General features: G+C 34.5%; 1 protein-coding gene across 14 annotated transcripts in view; it reads left to right on the plus strand.

Moving 5' to 3' along the window:
* Positions 1-864: 864 nt before the first annotated feature.
* LOC111044977 (voltage-dependent calcium channel type D subunit alpha-1) overlaps positions 865-25,690 on the plus strand; it is a 210,143-nt gene continuing 185,317 nt past the window's right edge. For 9 of the 14 annotated variants that reach the window (XR_005572980.1, XM_039441464.1, XM_039441465.1 and 6 more), the window contains exons 1-9: positions 865-987; positions 2,933-3,099; positions 5,417-5,513; positions 6,671-6,816; positions 12,383-12,456; positions 13,248-13,399; positions 15,031-15,241; positions 15,739-15,859; positions 16,429-16,523. Coding sequence is in view for 13 of the 14 variants with exons in the window: in XM_039441464.1 (XP_039297398.1) it covers positions 932-987; positions 2,933-3,099; positions 5,417-5,513; positions 6,671-6,816; positions 12,383-12,456; positions 13,248-13,399; positions 15,031-15,241; positions 15,739-15,859; positions 16,429-16,523 (1,119 nt within the window). In the remaining variant the exon portion in view is untranslated. The remainder of the gene's footprint in view (positions 988-2,932; positions 3,100-5,416; positions 5,514-6,670; positions 6,817-12,382; positions 12,457-13,247; positions 13,400-15,030; positions 15,242-15,738; positions 15,860-16,428; positions 16,524-25,690) is intronic. The other 5 variants (XM_039441474.1, XM_039441477.1, XM_039441469.1 and 2 more) reach the window with 1 other exon arrangement.

Consider the following 25,690-nt stretch of genomic DNA (forward strand, 5'->3'; position numbering starts at 1 on the left):
GTATTTGTAAGGTACAGATAAAAAGGAGAAGGGAAGAAGAAATGTTGAAGAGGAGAGTAATGAATTGATGAAGACTGATTGATTGATTGAGTACTTTATTTATGTAGATTACAGTATATACTGACTTATACAATCATATAAAATAGCTTACAATAAAGCAAAATTATAGATGAATTCACATAATATAGACTAAGAAAATAATTATTGAACTGTATATGATATGAAAAAGCAATTTGTAATATAATAACTATAGATAATTATATTGTTATGCATCTACATAAATTGGCGGAGCTTTGGACATATCAATTTCCATTCTTCGGAAAGAATATTAAAAATATCCTCCCCACTAACTCACTACCAGAAGATGCAATATGACGAAGATGCTGAGATGGAGGGTGACAAGGAGAAGGAGGAGGTGGAGGAGGAGGAAAAGGAGTGAACAGTGAAGGAGAAGAAGGAATAGATTTAAACAATAGAATTTCGAATCCCAAGATTGCTATAATCTACTGATAATTCACGCTATTGATTGATTTTTTTCATGGTTCATGGTTTAACCACGATTGTTCTATATATTCCAATGTGAATATCTTCAAATTGGTTTGATATATTGATCTGCGAGTTACGCCTTTGGTCAACATTCAACTGTATAATGTACCAGTGACTGTTTTTTCCTTTTAATCTTATCTACCAATAATCGTGCTTTCGCATCTCTCTTCTCCAGTGTTCTGCTTGGTCTACACAACTAAATTTTCTGCTAGCAGACTGAGAGTTCATTTAGGAATATTAGAACCATGTGATCATTCGTAGAATGTTAGAGTTAATTGTAACAATCATTGTAACCTCAGTAGATTGATTTCTATAATAGATTGATTCATTGTTACAGATAGAAGATGCTCTGGGAAATACTTGGCAATGGATATATTTCATTTCGATGGTTATCTTGGGTGCCTTTTTTGTGATGAATCTAATTCTTGGTGTTCTAAGCGGGTGAGTACTAAAGTCGCGTATAAAATAATTTTATAGAATGTGCAATTTATAATTCTAATAAATAATGTTGATACAGTTATCATTCACAAGATAATGATTTTTGAAATATATATTAGTAATAAATTATATAAGTATTATTATCATAGTATAATCCAGATACAATCCATTTAGACAGCTCCTGAACTGGATGTCTTCAAGATTGAACAATATTCTTAAATTAAAGTGCCAGATAAATTACTTTTAACACGGCTCTTTCTCGAAGACGGAGAGGTCCAATGCTCTATCCTCCACTAATCACTCCCACTACCTAGCAGCATTCTCCTTCTTTTGTGTCTGAGTGAGAGAGCTTTGTAACGCGACGTGGCAACACTCCCCTCCATCTATTGCTGGCAATGTTCCAAGAAGTGAACTGGTCAGCAGGTATATTGGTTTGTGTATGTTACAGAGATGTGTTCATCACAAGAACATGAAGCAAAATGACACGGCGCATCCAATTGAGCGCAGGATATCCATCTGTGTCTACGCTACAAACTGTGGAGGGAGAAATGCTTGATGCTTTAGCTTGATGATTACAATTTTTACATGAGAACATAATGATCACGTATTGATTATTATACTTCTGCTAACAGTAGACTTTGCGTCTTTTCAGTTTCATTAATAATTATTATTTATTCATTATCGAACGTGAAGCTTCCAATTGGAAATTTTAATACGACTCTTCAGAAATGTTTATTTGTAGAGTTTGCCACTCTCATTGCAATGGTTGATTAAAGATCATGAAGTTCAGCAACTGGTCACTCGTATATTAGCGTTAACAGCTACTTAAAAGAACTAAAGAGCAAAAGAAAAGGTTGGAATATTATTGAGAATAATTTCTATACATCTAGCCAGTCAACAAAATTGATCAGATATTACAGCATTGCCATATCACGTTGGGCTAAAAAAATGGTTGTGTTGTAACTTGTTGCCATTAGCATAGCATGTGATAAAGTGCGTACAGATATACGCGCCTCGAACACGCTCCGCACTTGCTCCGATCATGAACGTTGCGCGAGATGTTACGCAAGGGATCGCTAGAGGTTCGAAATAGGTTCGAAGGATGATCGCGCGCTTGTCGTACCTATTGTTGACTGCTACAGCCTAACCTCACCAATGTGAAACGTTCAATCCATCTGATCAGGCGGGTGACAAAACGAAATAAAATATTCTGACCCGGGGATTTCTGGGTAGCATAATAATACATTATGTTTATATATAATAAATTGATGATAATATTATGTTTGTTGCATCTATGTTGATGTTTTATTACAAAAAAGGTCTGACAATGTTTTGGAAGGTGAAAGGCGTGGTAGAGGGTGTTTGGCTTCTTTTTTCTAAACTGTAATATGCTGGTACCTATTATAAGAATGTTTTTATAATTTTACATGATTTAATTTCAATGATTTAATAATTAATTAATTATTTTGATGATTTTATATGCTAACACAGAGATCGTACTTTTCGTAACTGATCCTACAAAAATGCGCACATGCGCAACTATTGGTTGCGGTTCGCCCTAGGAATTTGCCAAGCTCGAGCTCTGTTACACGCTATTCTCGCGTTCCACTCTTGCTCCACCTGCGATCATCAATCTGTCTGCTCGAATGACATTCGATTGCGGAGCAGAGCGAAAGTCTGTACGAACCTTTAGAAACACTTCTTTATTCGATGACCTAGCTAAGTTTGAATACAATTTAATATCTGTTTACTCACTGTATAGCATCACGCTTCAATAGAATTATGAACTTGAAGGAGATTCCCAAATAATTGCAGATGTAGAAAATGAAGTTATAAACAATGAGTACAATAAGCATTCAGAATAGTAGATTTGGTATATAGGTAGTTTTGTTTCTCACACTTCCATTTGATGACGCTTCAGAAATTTGATCAATTTTTTCTTTTGCAGAGAATTTTCCAAAGAAAGAGAGAAGGCAAAAGCGAGGGGTGATTTCCACAAATTAAGAGAAAAGCAGCAAATTGAAGAAGACCTTCGAGGCTACCTTGATTGGATCACACAAGCTGAAGATATCGAGCCGGAAGGAGAAGATCATATGCTCAATCAGGATGGAAAACGTACGTTCCAAAAATAACTTTGGTCTTTGTGGGAAGTTTGGACTGAGAAACCAATACTCATCATTCAAGATATAATATAAGAGCACAACATAACACACTTAGTAGTATTAGCTCGCATTTGAATATCCATTTATCGTACTTGAAGGTATGTCACTGATCGTACAAATTGAATGCTCTTAATCCATGCGTTTTCCATCAAAATTTGAGAATGCTAACCTACCGTACATCACCCAAGTAAAAACTTATAAAAGGATGTTTTTCTAACTAGAAGTGGTATCAGGTCATCAAAATATAACAAAGAGAAGATCTCTAGAAAGAAATTTCGAATACTATCAAAATTTATGATAAATAATAACCTCCTACTTGCATACAAATTGATAATAATTCAGCAGGTAGTATTTTCGTTTTGACAGGAACTACCTGTATAGAAGTTTATATCTTTATTTCACTGAGTTGTCTTTTTTTCAAAATAAAAAATGATTTGATTTGATTTAATGAGTTGGGGTATACCACACCTTAATAGTGTATCATTCTTGTAGGTGTTATATTTAAAGGTTAATTTATTCCAATATTCAAGTTAACAATGTAATGTGTTAGATGTAGATAATTTCATAGAGATACTGTCAAAAGTCTCCAAATAATTTCGTGTTCTGATCTTCAGTCATTACAATTTCAACCGGAATATTGTAATCTCATACAAAATTATTCTGATTGAATGATACAAATAAAATGTTACTTTCCTTTTGTAGCAGTAGAGGTTATGATATGGACACTTATCAAATAAATCGACTTGAAATTATTGTCACTACCACTTATTTATTGAGAGATATGTTGGATGCCAGTTTTGGTTTCAATGCCATTATCAATATAATTATCTAGTAAACTGAAAGCTCATCGAGCAGCAGAATATAGAGTGTATATGAACATTGGCTATACGTAGTTAATTAGTTTCTTATCTTTACATCGAATCTTTAAAATATAAATCTGCATCACCGATACATGCAGTAAACATGTTATAATTCTAATATATTTCTCAGAAATGAGTGGTTGACCTATCAAAGCTAGATTCTGCCATTGGCTTCCTTAGACAAAACACGCTTCTAGTGGGCAATGCATTCAAACTTCAGACATATCATGAGACACAATTGAAAAATAGCTAAGATTGAAACAATAAACACTTATCAACTACAAAAAATCTGGTGTGGTACACTCACACAACTTTCCTTGCTCATTGAACTGGGAGCCTCATTCTTAAACGACAATAATTTAGAGAAATAACATAATGACGATTGGCGGCAACATAATTATTTGAAACTACGATCAGACTACTGTATATGTGTGTATATAATAAATTGTTTTCAGAGTAATTTTTCCTTTGTGTAAATTGTGAAATCCGATGATTTTTTAAAAGTCGTCAAAACAGCTGTTCTACAGATGAAATGTCTCGACTATGTGTTATTTTTATAGACTGCTCTACCTACCTACCTCATGCACGAGAAGGAGGTTACAAAGTCCATTTCTGAAGGATGGGGTGAACCCCCCATTAGTTTCCCAAAAAGGAGACTCATGCCAGTTGTTGGAGCTGACAAATAACTATACAGAGTATGAATTTGAAATAAATCAGTCAAGTAATTTTTGAGAAAATCGTGAAAAACATGGTTTTTCAGTAATTATCCGCCATTTTTTCCGCCATCTTGAATTGAATTTTATTGAATTTCTTATTGTCGGGTCCTCATTGTATAAGGACCTTAAGTTTAAAATTTCAAGTCAATCGGTTGATTAGGAATGGAGTTATCGTGTTCACAGACATACACACATACACACATACACACATACACACACACACACACACACCACACACACACACACACACACACACACACACACACACACACACACACAGACCAACACCCAAAAATCATGTTTTTGGACTCAGGGGACCTTGAAACGTATAGAAAACTTGAAATTTGGGTACCTTAATTTTTTTTGGAAAGCAATACTTTCCTTACCTATGGTAGTAGGGCAAGGAAAGTAAAAACAACTACCCAGAACAATGAAAATTAATTAATCTTTCATCTGTTCTCATCGAATTTGAATATTTTTCATAAAATAATTCTTATGGACTTTTATTTTTTGCTGCTTCAGTTTTGTGCCAAATAGTGTTTAATCTGTCAAAATTTTGTTTTGATATTGGATAATAATTACAAATTTTGGAGATACATAATTAATCAGTCTCATTTTTTATATCAAATCTATAAAATATAAAGCTGCATCGCCGATATATGGAATCATGTTATTATTCTAATATATTTTTCAGAAAAGAATGGCGAAACAGAATCAGCTGATAGGCTGGAAGGTGATGAAACCGAGATGCAGGAACCGTGGTGGAGAAAAAAGAAGAAAGACTTCGATAGGTGAGTTATCAAATCGTTGTGGAGTATCCTTGAAATACGTAACGCTCTATGGTAAGGGAGGTTTGAATCTGTGTTTTGTCCTGTTACAAAAGATAAGAAAAATTGTACAGTTACTGGAGGGTTGAGAGAAGGAATTTTATCATATTTGTTCGAGTTCAGTAATTTTCTCCCTTCAATACATTCTAATGCTAACGATGACAACTGTATGCATTGATATTATTTGTCCATGATAATTATTCAATCAAAGTCTCATTTGGAAGAATTTACTTTTTTCAATAGACGAAATCTTTGATCCTGAGTATCTTGCTATCAAAGCCTCTCTAAATCTATGTTTATATTGTTTCTTCTAAATTTCAGCTATATAATGAGCTCCTAATAGATTTTCTTCTTCATAAATCCATTCGTTCTCCGTGGAAAACCTCCTAGAGGTGAAATTTCTTAGGCCGGCCACTAACGACAGGACAAGTGTGTCTTAGCTGGAGCCGCGTAGCCAGAGTCGACACGGTCAAAACACATAACCCATACATTCATTTGATTTCTATGTTGTATGAACCGTATTCGGCAGATGAGTTAGAACTGTTGGATACTATATTGCTTCTACGATTTATATCTAATGAATCATCAATTTATTGGTTATGTGTTCCAACCACGAGCCACGACGACTCTAGTAGTCTCGTCTCGAGTCGTCGCTAAGGAATGTTTTTTTTTTATGTATGTATGCTCGACGATAACATCCGATTGCTTTCATCAATCAACTTTCAACACAAAATATTTCAACCATTTTACAGATTAAGTTCGTTAGCCAACAAATTTGACTCGCTCCTTCTTCTTCTTTTAGGAAAGAACAGGATAACATTGAAGGTGCATAATATGAATATCATTACAAATCACAAATGTGCTGTCAGCTGGATTATCAATTGCATGAAATTAATAATTCATTATAACTTTTCTTGACTTTCCACCGCTTTCAATAAAAGAGCTAACAGAATCTGAGAGACATTTTGAGAGAGTTCTCAAGCAAGGAGCTCACTAGTTAATCAATAATTGATTTCATTTCTACATTTGATCCATCTATGAATTGATATTATTGAAATTTGAATGATCAAGTTATTTGAGTAGAATTTACTAACAATTACTATGCTATTACTCTTTTGCAGAGTAAATAGGAGATTAAGAAGAGGATGTAGGAAAGCTGTCAAATCGCAAGCTTTCTATTGGCTTATCATATTATTAGTATTTTTAAATACAGGCGTTTTAGCAACTGAACACTATCAGCAGCCTGAATGGTTGGATCAATTCCAAGGTAAAATTTCGTCATACTTGTTTAAAATAATCTATTCTCCAAATAGCATATAAATCTGGGAAACAGCTGTTCACGGAATTCAACTACTTATCGAAGAAGTGAGAAACGATCCGCCATCAATCAAATCAAAGTTGATTAGACCTCTAAGGGATTCAGATTGACATATATATATATATATATATATATATATATATATATATTATATATATATATATAATATATATATATATATATGATAAAAAATATTGTATGATCTTGTATGGTAACGTCTTTACGTATGCATATGATGATTCTGCCCTCAACTTTGTTCATAAACAATTATACAGTAGACTAGCCTTACGGTAACGTGAACTACTTATCCTGTTGTTTCTCATGGATATCATGTCCATGGTTGTATCATGATATGAGATATCTTCATAGTCAAATTACATAAAACTATCAACTTGTCACTAACACAATAACTAATCGCACAAATTATTTGAAATCCACTCATTGTCAATATTTTATCAACTGTAATTTATGTATTTATGTATTTTATGTATTCAGTTATTTGTGTGGATTTTCGTTATTTTATATTGTACTGGTTTTTTGAAATATATAATATTTATATGTGTTTCACATACATAATAATGGTATTATGTATTGAATGCACTCTGAGATTCAATTATAAGACATTGGATACAGACTGTAGCTTGCAGTCAGGCTACATTACATGCGATGGCAAAGTCATCGGCTTCAGGCTGTATCAGCCCAAAACAATTTATGTGAAATCAAGAAATAGTGTCAAGCGGAGTGAATCATTAATTTCCTGCATTGATTCCTTGGCAAACATAAGCTGCTGTCTGTCAGGCTAGTTGCCTCATCTGTCCCTAATACTGAGGCATGAGTTGCCTAAGTCTGTTAGACTTGTTGCATAAGCTGTCCCTGAAACTCAGGCATGAATTGCCTGAGTCTGTTAGGCAAGTTGTCTAATCTGCCCCTAAAGCTTTATCACATGTATACGGTTCCGTTCGGTGCGGTTCTCGGTCGATTCCGACAATAGTGTGAAACGGTAATTAGTTTTGAATTTGGTACCGAATAAAATCCGCACTGCACCGAACTCCCCCACGACACGAATTGGTCTCAACAGATTGCTAGGAAACAGCAAACATAAAATAAAGTCTCTCCAACAAGCTCCTTTCAGTTCCTGTTTCAACCTGATAGCGAGTTTTGAAATCCAATTGAGTTGTTCGGAAGTTTCCCAGATGTTGATATTGATCGAATGATTTCTGCAGTGCAATCTAAACCATATAGTCCTGATGGACAAAAATTGTAAAAAATATAAAATAATAATAATTCATATTAATAATAATAAAACATGCACAAAATGAAAGGATACAGAAAGCTCGTAAAGGCCTAGGGCTAGTGCAATATATTTATAATAAGAGATGTATGTCTATCAATACCAAAATCAAACATTATAACGCAGTAATCAAGCCAACAATGTTGTATGCCAGCGAGACCCTAACACTTAGCAGAAAAACAGATACTGAAAATTTGAAAAAAGAAGAAAGGAAGATAATTAGAAAAATACTTGGACCAAGAAAGACCGAAGATGGTTATAGACTACAGAAAACAGCCAAAGTTGAAGAATACTCTAACATAGAAGCAGACATCAGGAAAAGGCGCCTTAAATTTTATGGTCACATAATGAGGCTTCCAGATCACAGACTTACAAAAAGAATAGTAACATATGTAGCAACCCTTAGTAATGGAGGTGCATGGATGAAAAACGTCAAGAAGGACTTAATACTTGCTAACATTAACAATGATGAAATATACAACAGGAACAGTTTCAGAGAAAAGGTTGAAAAATGGGAAGTTAAACCAGAGATGACTGTGCCAAGAGTGGGAACAAAATGGAGTGAAGCAAGGAAAGCGGAGTTCTCACTGAAAATGAAAAACTGGTGGATTGATAAAAAGAACAAGAAAAACAAAAAATGAACCAAATTTTGCTCAGCGTCTTCCATCTGGGAGCTTGACGGCTAATAATAATAATAATAATAATAATAATTCTAATAGTAGAAAAATGTAATCTATGAATATAATATAATATATAAAATGTAGTATATAAAACAACTAATCCACAAGACAACAACTTGATTCCTCTATATTGATGATCGTTATTCATCATGGAAGAGGCGAGTGGAGCATATGTCCCCAACAAAATCTTCTAAGAAACCTGTGAGAACCAAGTATGTATGAATGTCTCTACTCGTTTTTGGCAGCGATCAAAAACTAACCGAACCGAACAGAACCGTATAATATGACTTGTGTGAAAGTGGCCTTATGCAGAGCTACAGCCGGCAACTAAAAATATGTAAGAAGCTGGTTGCTCTACATTCACGCTTCTTCTTTCTAATCATATGAACCATATGACTTGTTAATAATTTACTAATGTTGTTTATCAAACTATCATTGAATGTTCATATTTGTACAGTTTAAGTTATTGAGATTATTTATATTATAATTGACATTAAAAATCGATTTTCTAAAGTAAATGAAAATCTTTCGTCAATTATTCATTAATGTGCGAAGTAAGATCATTATAAATCGATTTTTAATGTCAATTATAATATAAATCATTATAAATCGATTTTTTTGTTCAACATGCCGAAAAAAGGTAAGAGTGAATTTTCAATTGATATTGATAGGAAATTTGTTTTGGAAAAATTCTCGGGGAAAATTGGACAAAATGCAAAATTCTGGCTGGAAGATTTTGAGAAAGAATGTATCCGTTACAATATCCACAACGATGAAGAAAAAATAACATGTTTAAGACTATTTTTAGAAGGGAGTTCTGAAGATTGGTATACTTCCAACAAATATAAATTAGGATTGAAAAATTGGAATTTGTGGTCAAAAACATTTCTCCAAACTTTTTCTAATAAAGGCTGGTCAAATGTGAGATATGCATATTCATTCAAATACATTGAAAATAACTCAGTCCGTCCACTCAATGACAATCTCAAAGCAATTGAAAATTTCCCACAACCGAAAACCAAGAAGAATGTACGCCAGTTTTTGGGGAAAATAAATTTCTATTATAAATACATAGAGAATGCAGTGAAAGTTCTAGAACCTTTACACAATCTACTGAGGAAGGACATACCTTTTATCTGGTCAGAGACATGTGATAAAGCTTTCCAAAACGTGAAGAAATACTTATGTTCTAGTCCCGTATTACAAATTTATGATTATGAAAAACCAGTATTCATTTTCACCGATGCCAGTGGAGAGGGATTTGGAGCTGTACTGAAACAACCAAAAGAAAATAATGAGCTTCATCCAGTAGCATATTTTTCAAAAAAACTGAGCCCTGCTCAAAAGAAGAAAAAATCTATTTATCTGGAATGTATGGCTATAAAAGAGACAATTATGTATTGGCAATATTGATTGATAGGACGGAAGTTTACAGTGATCACAGACCACAAACCATTGGAGAATCTTAGAGTGAAAGCACGAACCGATGAAGAATTGGGAGATCTTGTATACTACCTATCGCAATGATTTCACATTGATATATAGCCCAGGAAAAGGAAATGTTGAAGCAGATACTTTATCAAGAAATCCAGTTTTAGAGCACTTTGAAGGAAATGAAGACATTTTAACAGTTGTGAATTTGATATCTATACAAGAAATAAAAGACGATCAAGAAAAAAACAAAGAAGCAATAATGAATAATAGGAATGTTGAATATAAAGAGGAAATATTCTACAAATGTATGAAAGGAAACAAAAGAATCTTCCTTTCTCAAGAAAAGGGTAAAGAATTGATTGAGAAAATTCATTTTCAACTAGGACATATCGGAACTCACCACACACTATTACACATACGTCCACATTACTACTTTTCCAACATGGATGAAATGGTCAAGCGCTATTGTGATTCGTGTCATATATGTAAGAAGAATAAAACAAGAAGAGGTCGCTCAATAGGATTACTTTCACAATTGGGTCCAGCTAGTGAACCGTATGAGATCATGTCGATAGATACTGTTGGAGGGTTTGGTGGAAACAACTCAACAAAACGATACCTACACATATTGGTCGATCACTTCTCTAGATATGCATTCACTTCAAGCTCTAGCGGTCAAACTACTAAAGAATACATTCGTTTGCTAGATCCTATCTTACAAAACCATTCTGTCAAGATCCTATTAGCTGATCAATATGCGTCTATCAAATCAAAAAAGTTTAGAGATTACCTACTCGAAAAAGGTGTTACAATTGTGTTCACATCGGTAGATTGCCCACAATCAAATGGTCTTAATGAGCGGCTAAACCAGACATTGGTGAATCGTATTAGATGCAAAGTGAATAGTCCAGAAGGAAGAACGCAGACGTGGTCGAAAATAGCGGAAAGTTGCACATCAGAATACAACAAGACAATCCATAGCACTACTAAATTTACACCAAGATATCTGCTATTGGGAGAGGATTTGGAAATAATACCATCACAACTGAGGAAAAAACGAAACTTACAAATAGACAGAGAAGATGCAATAAAAAATTCCAATTTAAACCACAAACGGAACAAACTGAGATGTGATAAGAACAGAAGAATATATGGTTTCAAGGAAAAAGAACTAGTGTATATAGAAAAAGGGAACAAGTTGAATAGAAATAAATTAGATGAAGTTAGAAGTGGACCGTTCCCCATTATAAGAAGAATATCAAACTCAATGTATGAAGTGGCCTGCGGAATCAATGGGAGTGAACCAATCATCTGTCACTCAAGCAAATTGACACCTTCGAGGAAGTTTCTCGTTCAAGGGGGGGAGATGTAAGAAGCTGGTTGCTCTACACTCACGCTTCTTCTTTCTAATCATATGAACCATATGACTTGTTAATAATTTACTAATGTTGTTTATCAAACTATCATTGAATGTTCATATTTGTACAGTTTAAGTTATTGAGATTATTTATATTATAATTGACATTAAAAATCGATTTTCTAAAGTAAATGAAAATCTTTCGTCAATTATTCATTAATGTGCGAAGTAAGATCATTATAAATATTTGTTATATTCTCAGATAAAATAAAAACAAGCCTGAGTTTGTTGTTACTATATTTTACATGCTTTCACATTTATAAACAATCATGTAATAGTCAAACTCCGTATAACTTTTCTGCCTAGCAATCTTTGAATAACTTTGTAGAAACATCTACAATGAGGCTCACGTTATAATGGCAGTAGAAAATGATAGAAGAACAGCGGTGCCGATTCTCGGCCTTGTCACTGCCTTCTATAGAGGGTAGCTGATTCCGGTATATCTAATGTTGTATTAACTGTTCATCCATGTTCAAGGTAATTGATTGACACTGATGTTGCTATCCTTGTCTATCGTTAGACGAAGCAGATAGCGCTATCTTTTTCTAGCTCCATATCGTTGCCTGATCGGTTTTGAGCGATTCATATACATATATGTATATATAAATATAAACACATGTATATATATTTTATATTTATGAAATACTGTCATTATACACAAATTGTATGTCAATTTTCCTTTTTATTTTGCAGAACATACAAATATGTTCTTCGTCGCTCTATTTACTATGGAAATGTTATTAAAAATGTATAGCTTGGGATTTCAGGTGAGTGCAACTCAAAATAATTCATACTTAACTATCCCTGTGCAGAACGAAGCTCTGCATGATTCTAAAATCCATCCATACAAGAATTTTATCTAAGACCTCAAGACTTCTACCAAGACCTCATGACCTTTTAATGTCTCAAACATTTCCATAGTTTTGAATAATGGCTAGCTTCCAATAAAGTTATTCAATTAATCAAAATTTTGAAATTATTAAACTGCAATATTGAAAAACCAGTGTTGATTATGTTAACCAGTGTTGTACGTAACCAGTGTTAAGGAACAGTGTTTAACCAAGTGGTAAAGAGACCTTCAATTTAGAGCTGATATTAGGATTATACGTAATTAGTATGCAAAACACCTCAAATATGCAATAATGAATTTGAATAATGAGTTTTAAGCTTGTGATGATTATTCGAAAAGAGTAAGATTTCTCAATAATGATTATTATTGATTAAGATGATTTATTGAAATTTCTTAATAATGCGCATGTCTCCAGTAATTAAATTTGACTCTCACTATTCGATTGGAAACCTTATATAAATGAAATATCTCAGTCCAGAGGCTATAATTATGAATCAACACAGTTTGAATCAAGTTACATATTTCTTTTTATTACCTTTCATTAAAATGTCATAAACTTTTAAAGATTCAGGTACAACCTGAGTATTCTGTGCTGAATTATGAATTGGCTATAAATCTGTCGAATCAATTCTGTAAATTTTATAACATAATATTTTTCTCAAATTGATATTATTTGTATAAGATTTATATTACCTTGAATTCTTTCAGGGCTATTTCGTCTCCCTTTTCAATCGATTCGACTGTTTCGTCGTTATTGGAAGTATTGGTGAAATGTTTTTAACAAGAACTGATATTATGCCACCTCTAGGTGTTTCTGTACTCCGATGTGTACGACTCTTGAGAGTATTCAAAGTTACCAAGTGAGTAAAAGCTCATTATTGTAGGGAATTCTATTTTGAATTTCTCTACGAATTAGACCTTAAACATTTAAGACATTTAGAACTTAGACATTAAACCTTTTACACTTCAGCGATTATTTTTTTCTAAAATATAATAATAATAATATCGAGTGACATGGCTGAATTTTTTTTTCTAAAAATGTTGATTATCTCGAAATGTCTTGCACTGAACTGTTACGTGTGAATGAAAACGATTCTCTTGAAAATTTGCCGGAGCAGCCGGAACTAGTATCTATTTTCTGTTCGAATAAATTCAAATTTGTTATGAGTTATGAGAAGTATTCAATCTGAATCGAAATCATTGAATAAATTTATTATTCCGACATGCTCTTACTCTGTTATACAACTCCAGTCTACTCGGAGAGATATTATCAAATATTCTTAATGGTGATTCGAACTAGTTTGCGTTTCAAATTCAGTATTATCATTTTGGCAACATCACATCCTCTGTATTACCTACGATAAAAATAATGATATTTACAAACGTTTTGAACAAAAATCTTATTCACCCAAAATATACTGAGGAGGATTATCAATCGAACGAACTATTCAAAGGTGCGTACAGACTATTTATAAAACGCAGCAGATCGCGAGATGATAGCAGGTCGAGCGTAAGAACGAGCGCGTAACAGAGCGCGACCTTGGCAAGTTCGAACCAATCAATAGCTGCGCATGCGCGGTTAACGTTATCTTTGGATCAGTTTAGATATTATCCGTGTTGAAATATGAAATTATCAGACATTTCTAATAATTAATTTGTAAATCATCGAAATTAAATAGCATAGAATCAATTATAAAAAAGTCGGTATACAGGCGAAAGTTTTACGTGACAACGACTTTGAGTGGTAAAATAATTTTAATGTGAATATTCATTCGTAGGAAGAAGATAGTAGGAAGAAGGATGAAATAATAACTCACAATGAGAGTGAGTGAGAGGCACGCGTCCCTTCCACTCGGGCATGGTTAGCCCGCGCCCAACTAAGAGCGAGAGAGACAACCATTGACTTGACATTTTGAATTAGTGGCGCAGTCGCAGGAGATTGCTTGCGGCGCCTGCGCAGGTTGACTGCTCCGTTTCACTCTCTCTCCAGGTGAATGCCTTCGGGTTGGTGCGGCATTGCTCGCCACTGCTCCTATTCGTGCTCTTTCCAGACGACCGTGAACCGAAACGAACGCTCTCACTCGCTCTCATTGTGAGCGCATAACGTGGGAACGTAACGCAGTTTCTTGAAGTGTCTCCCGGCAAACCAATTTATAAAACGTTGTCACGTCAAAAACATTTTTAATAATACCAGTATATTAGCATTTAAAAGAAAAACCGAACTCCCAACCAAACTTTTCACATTTTGAAACATTGACAGACATAACCTTTTTGGATTGATGTTGCACATTTGTGAGGTTAGTTTGTGTAGTATTGAAGTGAACAATAAGACAAAGACAAAGACAAGAGCGGCGCAATTGTGTATCGTGTAACGTTGATGATGGGAGCGTGTTCGAGGAGCATATATCTGTACGCACCTTTACACGATTGTCTTCCTATATTTGGAAACTGATAACTTTTAATGAAACTGATGAATTTCTGTTGATTTCAGGTATTGGCGATCTCTGTCCAATTTAGTAGCTTCATTACTGAATTCAATTCAATCGATTGCTTCCTTATTACTGTTGCTGTTTCTTTTCATTGTTATATTTGCTCTGCTGGGAATGCAAGTGTTTGGGGGAAAGTTCAATTTTGAGCCAACGCAAAATAAGCCACGCAGCAATTTCGATACTTTTTGGCAAAGTCTTCTTACAGTCTTCCAGGTAAGGTTCAATTTGAGGTAAAATTCAGATATGTTCATCCCAACAAACAGAAAACGTCCAATCAGTTTACGATAAGACTCAAACATTGAAAAATAGTATGAAAGAAATGTGATACATAGTGACAATTTATATAATGATATAATAATGATGTAATCATTTACTGAGGGTGGTGCCCAAATGAGCTCTGCGTGGGTAATGAGGATGATGATTTTGAGAGATGAATGGACCTACAGTTTCAGGTGAGTTCTGAACTACTGACCAGTGGTTTTAACCAGTTTACTTTCTTTGAAACCCAAAATTATCAGGAGATCTAAACTGCTGTCTATATACAGTATAAGACTTGACTGCATTGAATAACTCTTCCGATTTGGAATGTGCTCCATGTCTCCAGTGTTTTCAAATACTTTTAATAACTGCCCAAGTCTATTCTGATCATGCATTTAACATGGAAATCATCCATGACCATTAACTCAGTAATGATTATAATTTGTTTTCAGATTTTGACTGGCGAGGATTGGAATGTGGTTATGTATGATGGAATCCGAGCTTATGGTGGAGTTGCTTCAGTCGGAATATTGGCATGCATATATTTCATCATTTTATTTATCTGTGGTAATTGTATCCTTCTATATAGTTCATCATACCATAATCTGCCTTCGTGCCTCTCTAGTAATGTTTGAATCATTATTGCTTGATTTCTCTCAACTAAGATTCAAATTTTGTTGGATTGTGAAAGACGGTTTATGAATTTTGGCTTTCACCTAACTATTCGCCTAGGCTTAATGAGTACCGTATAGTACAGGAGATAGAGTTTGAGTAGTTCTTATGATTTAGTAGTTCAGTAGCCTAAACATTATTCATATTGGAACCGGGATTTATTTTAATTGATAAATTAAATCCTCTAAAACAGATGAATGGATAATTACTTAAATAATTCACTTTCAGGTAGTCAACTCACTTTCTTATAACTTCGATTTGAATCTAGTGGTGAGCAAATATTGCCAAAAACGGTTGAGCGTATTTTTCTTAATTCCAGCCAGTCAACCATATATTCAAGTGAAAATATAATCACGTCACTCATATTTTTTTCCTTCATTTTCAATAAATGTTCGATTAATCATCAATCCGAATATACTTTTAGGTTTGAAGCTTGATATTTTTATGTTTTTTCTTAACCAGATTGCAAGATATTCTACTAAATGTGTTTTTGGCTATTGCTGTTGACAACTTGGCTGACGCTGAATCATTAACTGCCATTGAAAAAGAGGAGGAAAATGAGGAGGTGGGTATGATATCACTGCTTTCTCCATTCGCTTACTTACGAATGCTTAAATGCAATTAATCAAAACAATAATACACGAGCATAAACTCATAGAAGAATTGTTCATCCTGGAAGAAATATTAAGTACACTGAATACACCTAATTCCTAATAAATAGTTATTTTTATATCTAGAGGGGAATGTGAAGCTTCTTCTTCCTGAAGGGAAAGATTCTCCCCGAAGGAGAAGAGCAATTTTCACTCGTGATGTACACAACATTCATCATCCACCTACAATTTTCAATTTCTAAATTATAATTTTCAATTCATAGAAAGAAATTTTTTTAAACTCAATACCCGTTTCCGTCATAACCTGATAACTAAAAATAGCTGAGCTGGCAGCTGGCACTTTTGTGTGTTGGCAAAAGTTGTATTTCGTCACAAGCTTGGATCGAAAATGGCCGGCTGCAATCCAAGTCTGGATTAGAGATTTGATTAGTTGATGGAAAATATTCGTAGGCTGATATTTTAAATAATAATAATAAATCATTTTATTTGTACACGGTATAACCATACAAATGAGTTGAGTATAACAAATTCTATCAATGACTAGATTAAACCACATGGACAAAATGTTTGTCAACAGATCAAACTAATAACAAGATCCAATTATAAATTTGCATACAACGACGCACAATGGAAGTACCCACATTACAATCAATAAACAATATTACTATGAATTGCTAACATTCAACAAGCTCACATTAAAAGGTACAAGGTAATTCCTAATCAATAATATAAATAGATTCAACACATTCAAACAACTCAGTAACTAAAATACATTCATCAAGTTCAGCAAATCCAATAAATTTAATACATTCAACAAATACACTAAACTCAAAAAACTTAACAATTTCAGTTAAATTATCAAATTCAATTAGTTTACAGACTTTCAATAAAAAGAACCTATTCAATTAACAATAACCATTTTTAAATATTTCCATCGAAAAGAATCGTTATTGATTATGTAGCCCTAACGATTTCAGAGACCATAGTATCCCTCCTAGCAAGTGCCTTAGTAGTATATTGATAAACATGTTCAATTTTCTCAACATTGAAATTAGATAATAAAACCATTATTTTATCAACGTTCTGAACTATGTTATGAACATGAGGCGCAATGTATTGGATCCTGAGGTCTTCATAAGCGGGACAAATAAGAAGAAAATGCAGAATTGTTTCTAAGTGTGATTCACAAGCGGGACATATTTCCTGTGGGTCAACTTGATAGGTGTTACCATTAACTTGAATGAATGTACTTTTTGCCGATAATCTCAATTGTGTTACGCATCTAATCATTCGAATTGGCAGCTGAAAAGTAAGCTGTTCTCCCAGTACCGAATCAGGATTGAACATTCTATACAAAGGAGACACTTGAGAATTGTCAGACCTACATCTATCCTCCTCTATCATCCTCCTCGAATACGCTTCCAGGATTATATTCCTGTTGTTCAGCAGATCCACTGCATCAAATATTTACCATATTCCGTCCATAAATCCCGAAACTGAACAGTTTTTAACTCCCTCCTCATATAAGACATCCAATTACCTTCGAAGTTTGTTTTTAATAGAAGTCGATAACACACATGAGGGTACCTAGACTCTGCCATGTTTACAACTTTGATCAACCATGACAGGCATCTTTTAAAGACATTTGGCTTGAGTTTCGGCCTACCAGTCTCCAATGTGACACTCCAACTAGGCGTCGACCGGATCAGCAGCAGCAGACGTTTCAACAAGAATAACTGTGCTTTCTCTATTGCTTCATCATAACCCAAAACCCAAACCTCTGAACCATATGGGCAGGATGGAATAACAACGGTATCAAACAACTTCATCTTTTCTATCCATTTCTCTGATCTGACTCTAGACAAAACATTAATCGCCACTGTTGATTCCACTTTAGCCCCACTTATTGATCGTCTTAACATCTCTGTATATCTTCCTGAAGATTGAAATATAACTCCTAAATAATTATACTGGCTACACATGTCTATTTTTTCCTCCCCGAGCTTGAAACTGGATTTATGACATTTGCTTAATCGACCTCTATGGAAAGTCAGTATTTTGGTTTTGTTAGCATTCACCTTGAGACCTACTACTGCACTGTATTGGTCTAAACATTTCAATTTATTTCGCACATCTGAAGTGCTATCAGCCAGAATGACTATGTCATCGGCGTATTGCAGCATTAACACATCATTGTCGCCGTCAAGATTCAGGCCATGCAATCCTCTCTCTCTAAAAAACGACTGTACACCAGATGTGTAGAGGGCGAAGAGGAGGGGGCTGGCAGGGTCTCCATGCAACATGCTTTTAGTCATTGCTATTGGCTCAGAATAAACCCCTTTCGACCTATTTTCAACTACTAAAGTCAAGTTACAAAGTTAAAGTCAGTTGAAAGATGTTAATAATTTTCCTACTTATGCCAAGTGCTCTCAATTTTTGCCAAAGGCAATCATGAGGGACGGAGTCGAACGCCGATTTATAATCAATGAAAATTGCGTATACTTTCCTTTTTTTAAATTGCATATAATATTCAACTATTGTGTCCAGAAAAAAAATATTGTCAACGCATGAACGGCGTTTATGAAATCCCGACTGATTCTCCTCCATCATTCCGCATTCATCCGTCCACAGTGCCAATCTGTCTGTTATTATGCCGGTGAAAAGTTTGAGGATACAATTCGCAATAGCTATACCTCTGTAACTCTTGGGATCCAGTTTACAGCCCTTCTTAAACAGCAAGAATATTTTAAGCCTTGACCAATTTGTTGGAATTTCACCCGCCTCTAATATTGAATTGAATAGATGAATCATCAACTCTTTCCCTTCAAAAACTAAAAATTTGAAAAATTCGTATGAATTCCTATCCAAGCCCGGTGCACTCCAGTAGATGGATTTCAAGAATTCAGACTGACTTTTTTGCTCGAAATCCCCTCCCCCCCTCTCCCCGCTCGTCCATCCCGCCTCCCCTTCCCCCCGCCTACAGGGTAGGGGTGTTCTAAAAATAGATTTCCCCTTCCCCTTGACCCAGTGGTGATGAGGGGGATGAAAAGAGAGAGATATATCGTTCTCTCTCTCTCTCTCCCCTTCCCCTTGCCCAGTGGTGATGAGGGGGATGAAAAGAGAGAGATTAAGTGAATCCTTCACTCTACATCTAATGCTATGCTGACAGATTGAAGCGAATCCTTCACTCTACATCTATACTGACAGATTGAAGTGAATCCTTTTTGCTATGCTGACAGATTAAAGCGAATCCTTTTTGCTATGCTGACAGATTAAAGTGAATCCTTCACTCTACATCTAATGCTATGCTGACAGATTGAAGCGAATCCTTCACTCTACATCTATACTGACAGATTGAAGTGAATGGTAGATGAGGGAAAAAATCTGTTTGAGAGGGAAAAATTCCCTTACTGACAGATTGAAGTGAATCCTTTTTGCTATACTGACAGATTGAAGTGAATCCTTCACTCTACATCTATGCTGACAGATTGAAGTGAATCCTTTTTGCTATACTGACAGATTGAAGTGAATCCTTCTCTCTAATGCTATACTAGTGAATCCTGAGAGAGAGAGGCCAATGACTCTCTCCACATCTATTGCTTAATAATCTATTGCTATATACTGTACTATTGAATCTCTACAATAATCTAAGTTCTATAATGGGTCATATTATGCTTGGTTTCCAACTGACAGTCAAGAGTTCAATCAAACTGTTTATGAATGTGTAAAAATTGAGCTCTTTTGCTGTACAAACACGCCAGTCGTTAATTTTTAAGTGTTTTCTCCGACAATATGTAAGTATAATTGGAATGAGCTAGCATATCTAAAAATACTTACACATTCTCAGACCTATTTCACTCGGGGGGAACTCAACGTCTATAGTTACCATGAAACTGCCTTAACCCTAGAATGGTCACGCTTTGTCTGTCAGACTACGCTCCCTATAAAAACCGGTTTTTTGTTGGAGGGGGAACCTTGACATCATTGTCACTCACAGTAGCTTCGTCTTTCCAGTCAAGGTTCATGACCTGCACATTGCAATCATGTTGAATCACGTGTTTCACGTTTATGCTACTTCCGTCGTATGTCGGACTACTGGTTACCATTTGTGTAATTTTTTCCTTTTTATATCAAAATTAGTTTAGTAGATTTTTATTGTATATAATTTATATTTCTACAGTTTTAAGTTTTGATATGAAGTGAATGTGATTGATTTTAAAAATGGATGATATTTTAAATACCAGTGCTGAAATAGATAGGGTTTTATTAGAATTAGATGAAAAAAACAATGATGAAAAAACTTATAGTGATGATGATAGTGATCAGAATGGTCCTGATGAAGAAGAAGATGAAGTTTCTATGCATAATACAGACACTGAAGCTGACGATACTGACATGGACCCTGATTATGAGCCTTCAGAAAATGAACAAAGGAGAGCACCAAGTAGGCCTAGTTGTGCTGATGATAGTGACAGTGCTGATGATAGTGACAGTAATAATGATCAATCTACAGAACCAGCTATTGTTGAACGTCGTGAACCAGAACATCCTAATATAATTTATATTGAGAAGAATAATTTGAAGGGTAGAAATGGTCATAAATGGTCCACTAGACCAACTCAGAGTGCATCGAGAGTACGTACAGCAGCTCGAAATTTTGTTCATTTCAGACAAAAGCCCAAAAATGAAGCAACCGCAGTTACTAAGCCAATTGAATCATTCTCTTTATTTGCAAATGAGGCGATGCTACAAAAAATATTGAAGTTCACAAACCAGAAAATAATTTTGACACAACGTAAATATAAAACACTAAGTGCAACTATTCAAGAAACCAACCTAGTTGAACTGAGATCTCTTATTGGGCTACTTGTTATGACTGCAGCTCAAAAAGACAATCATCTGAGTACTGAAGAGCTATTCGATTCAACATTTAGTGGCTCATGGTATGTCTCTGTTATGAGTAGGAAAAGATTCGAATTCTTGTTGAACTGTATTCGGTTTGATGATAAAACGACTAGGCTTGAAAGACAGGCAAGTGACAAGTTTGCACTGATTCGCGAGGTATTCCAGGACTTTATTGAACTATGTCAAAGATTCTATACTCCAGGATCATATTTAACTATTGATGAACAGTTACTGGCATTTAGGGGTCGTTGTAGTTTTAGGATGTACATGCCAAACAAGCCCTTGAAGTATGGTATAAAAATATTCATGATGTGTTATGTCAAAACAAAATACCTAATAAATGCAATACCAAACACTGGTAAGAATATGGACAGAGATAACCTTCCTTCTTCTACATATTTTGTCAGGGAGATTTCAAAACCAGTTCATAACACCAATAGGAATCTTACTCTCGATAATTGGTTTACATCAGTACCTCTGGCAAAATTGATGCTGGAGACCTATAAACTGACAATTGTAGGAACACTGCGATGGAATAAGCCAGAGATACCAAAAGAAAAGCTTCAAAAAGAGGAATGTGGGAAATCAAAATTTTGCTTTGATGGACTCAAAACTTTAGTTTCATATCAGGCTAAAAAAACAAAACAAGTTCTTCTGCTATTCACTACACACGAAAAGCCAACAATTGGTGCTAGTGGGAAGCCTGACATTATTGAATACTACAATTCCACAAAAGGTGCTGTTGACACTTTTGATGAAATGTCAACCTTGATGTCTTGCTCCCGCAAAACCAGAAGATGGCCACTATGTATTTTTTATGGGATGATAAACAGCATGATAATCAACTCATACATTATATATGTGCATCAAGAGGTTGCCAAAAATAAGAAACCCATAACTCGAAGAGCATTTGCAAAAGATGTCTGTACTGCGCTGACCTCACCACAAATCTTGGAACGTCAAAAGCTCCCAAGTTTGTCAAGGAGTCTCAAGCGTCAGATTCAAGATATTGCTGGACCATCCATTTCCCCAGCTCAAGATACTCATCGAGAAGATTCTACAAGGAAAATCTGTTCGATATGCCCAAGTAAGAAGAGAAGGATGACTCGATACCAATGTCATTTCTGCGCTAAACACATATGCTTGGAGCATATGGGAAAAGTGTGTATAGAGTGTGAGAAAAAAATCAACAATTGAAATCAATGAAATGAAATTATCATAAAACATGTAAGTAAAAATATTTGAAAATAAAATATGATCATTTTTCATCTTTTGTAGTTTTTTTTCAATTTATTCCTCAAGTAGTCTGAGAGACTACACGTTACCATTAACGTTTGGCTCAGGTACGTTACCATTCTAGGGTTAAGAAGATACGATTTCCGCTCACATTTAATTCCCATGAACGAGAATTAAAACTTCTGATGTTATTCTCATTCAAAACCACTGAATATTCTTTCGGCAACTTGATAGTATGTTTAAAGTCGCCTTCACTATCAACATCGATAATTTTAAGGTGAATTTCACCATTATCGGCAAATGTTACCTTTGTTAGCACAAACCAATCATAAGAATAGAATTCAAAACCCAAATCAAGTAGAGGATTTGCTTCTACAGAGTACTCATTGAAACTCTGCCAGTCAAAATAGTTAGAGAGCATGTTGACAGTTCGAGCGATTAGTCTAAAGTGAAGCGTGCGTGCCTGCTCGTGTGCATGTCCCTTGTCTAGACACGTGCGCTCTGCTCCCTGTGAGGTCGGCTTCTAAGCCTGATAACTCCTGCACCGAAAACCGTTACATTCAATCATAGACAAAAATGTGTAGAGTGATTTATCAACTGTGACATGTGTTTAAATTCATTATACTTCACTCTCTCTCACAAGTGTTTACAAGATTTATGCAAAAACCGATACAATCAATCATAGTCAAAAATGTCTAGACTGATTTATCATCTGTGACATATGTTTAAATTCATTATACTTTTAATTTCACTCTCTCTCATACAAGTGTTAACAAGATTTATACAAAACCGACAGAATCAATCATAGTCAAAAATGTCTAGACTGATTTATCATCTGTGACATGTGTTTAAATTCATTATACTTTTGATTTCACTCTCTCTCATACAAGTGTTTACAAGATTTATGCAAAACCGATACAATCAATCATAGTCGAAAATGTCTAGACTGATTTATCATCTGTGACATGTGTTTAAATTCATTATACTTTTAATTTCACTCTCTCTCATACAAGTGTTTACAAGATTTATACAAAACCGACAGAATCAATCATAGTCAGAAATGTCTAGACTGATTTATCATCTGTGACATGTGTTTAAATTCATTATACTTCACTCTCTCATACAAGTGTTTACTAGATTTATACAAAACCGACAGAATCAATCATAGTCAAAAATGTCTAGACTGATTTATCATCTGTGACATGTGTTTAAATTCATTATACTTCACTCTCTCACACAAGTGTTTACAAGATTTTATGTTTTTGGGGTCAATACGACCCCTTTGTACTGTGCTAACCCCATTTTAGTTGTAATTATTTCAGCTACCTGATTTTCTGTAAGGTTGTGTTCTTTGGCCTCTATCCAGTTCATATGAAAACTAACCCGGGCATATGAGGACACGATATCATGTGCTATCCTGTGTATGAATAAATTAAGATAATCTATGAATGGAGCCGAACACTGCAGTCTCATAACAGTGCCCTCTTCCGAATTTTTAATTGCCTCAGCTATTTCATCACGAACGCTTTTCACAACGACTTCCATCTCGTTTTTCTTAATAAAATCTCCAATATCATTTCCAGTTGCATACTTTTCTGCAATTTGATTAATCAGAATAGCAATGGCATCTTTTGTAATGAATTGTTCAATACTGTCCATAATATTAGCTTTTATTGCACTCGCCATTTCAGATAATCGTTTTTCAAACTCTTCCTTTGTTAATGAAGAACTAGTCAATTTCTGCAAAGTAGATTCTAAATATTGCTTATCAATTGGCGATGGCTGTGTTTCATTTACTTTAGTAAAAATTTCTGTACTAAGCTGTTTTAATTTAGTATTGAGGTAGTTTCTGTCCAGCACCTCCAAATTCTTAATTTTATCTGATATGGCTTTTAATTTCTCATCTAAATAAGCTTCATCAACTTTATTGTTGTTAATACTCACCAACTGGGATGAAAAGCTGTCTGTTAAAGTTTTCACTTCTCCTAGAGCAGATTCTAAAGTTAGAGTTCTCTCTCCAATAGCTTTATCAATATTAGTACTAAAATTTTGTAATGTACTTAGAATATGTTCTCTTTCAACTATCCTCACTCCAATATTCTTTGTATTTTCCGAAACGAGTTTGGTTATTTGTGAATCTCAATAGAATTTCACAGCTTCGCTGATTCCTTGTTGATTTATAGATTCGATTATTCTCTGCGTTATCGAGTCAATATCACACGTAAGATTAGCAACAGCAGCCCCAGCACTAGGTGTATCAATTCGACCGAATCGATGCAGAGTCATCGTAACACTAAACAATTAGTTTTGCTTCTTTTAGCTCTTCAATTATAGACGTGATCTCAACATCATGTCCAGTGTTGCCAGAAGCTTTTGAGGAATAGAGTAAATTTAATCTTTCCACTAATTCGTCAAAATTATCAAAGTATTGATAAATTCTATCATGAGAATTATTTTTTGCAAATTTCAATAAACCCCATCCCTTCTTTTTACTAATTTTTTTAATGGGAAATAACTTCTGAATCATTTGCGATTTAATTCCCTGATTTCGTTTAACATACCCTCTTCGATCTAAATGTATGCCTGTAAGTGTTAAGATTTTTTTATACTTATCCAGATCTCTCTGATTATAAAGATTTGAATTTGGTCTTGAACTGAATAATAACTCAAGTAGACCATGTGTTAAACGAAATCTTTCATTATTACTATCTATATAACCATCGTCGAATATTACTTGCTGATTTCCAATATAATACACGTCATCTTTAGAATTGTATGAAATTCCATAACTAATTGAATTATTCAATTTTTCCGCATGAAACGTTTTTAGATATTGTGACAGCACATCATCGTTTTTACTAGAACCAAGTAAACTGTTTTCAAATTTAGTCGAGCTTAAAAGATTGTCTGTTGAACTCTCATAGCTTTTATCATAACTCGACTGTTCATCACCAATCTCCATACTCTCCTCTTTTGGCTC

Source organism: Nilaparvata lugens, chromosome X, assembly GCF_014356525.2.
Source record: "Nilaparvata lugens isolate BPH chromosome X, ASM1435652v1, whole genome shotgun sequence".
NCBI lineage: Eukaryota > Metazoa > Arthropoda > Insecta > Hemiptera > Delphacidae > Nilaparvata > Nilaparvata lugens.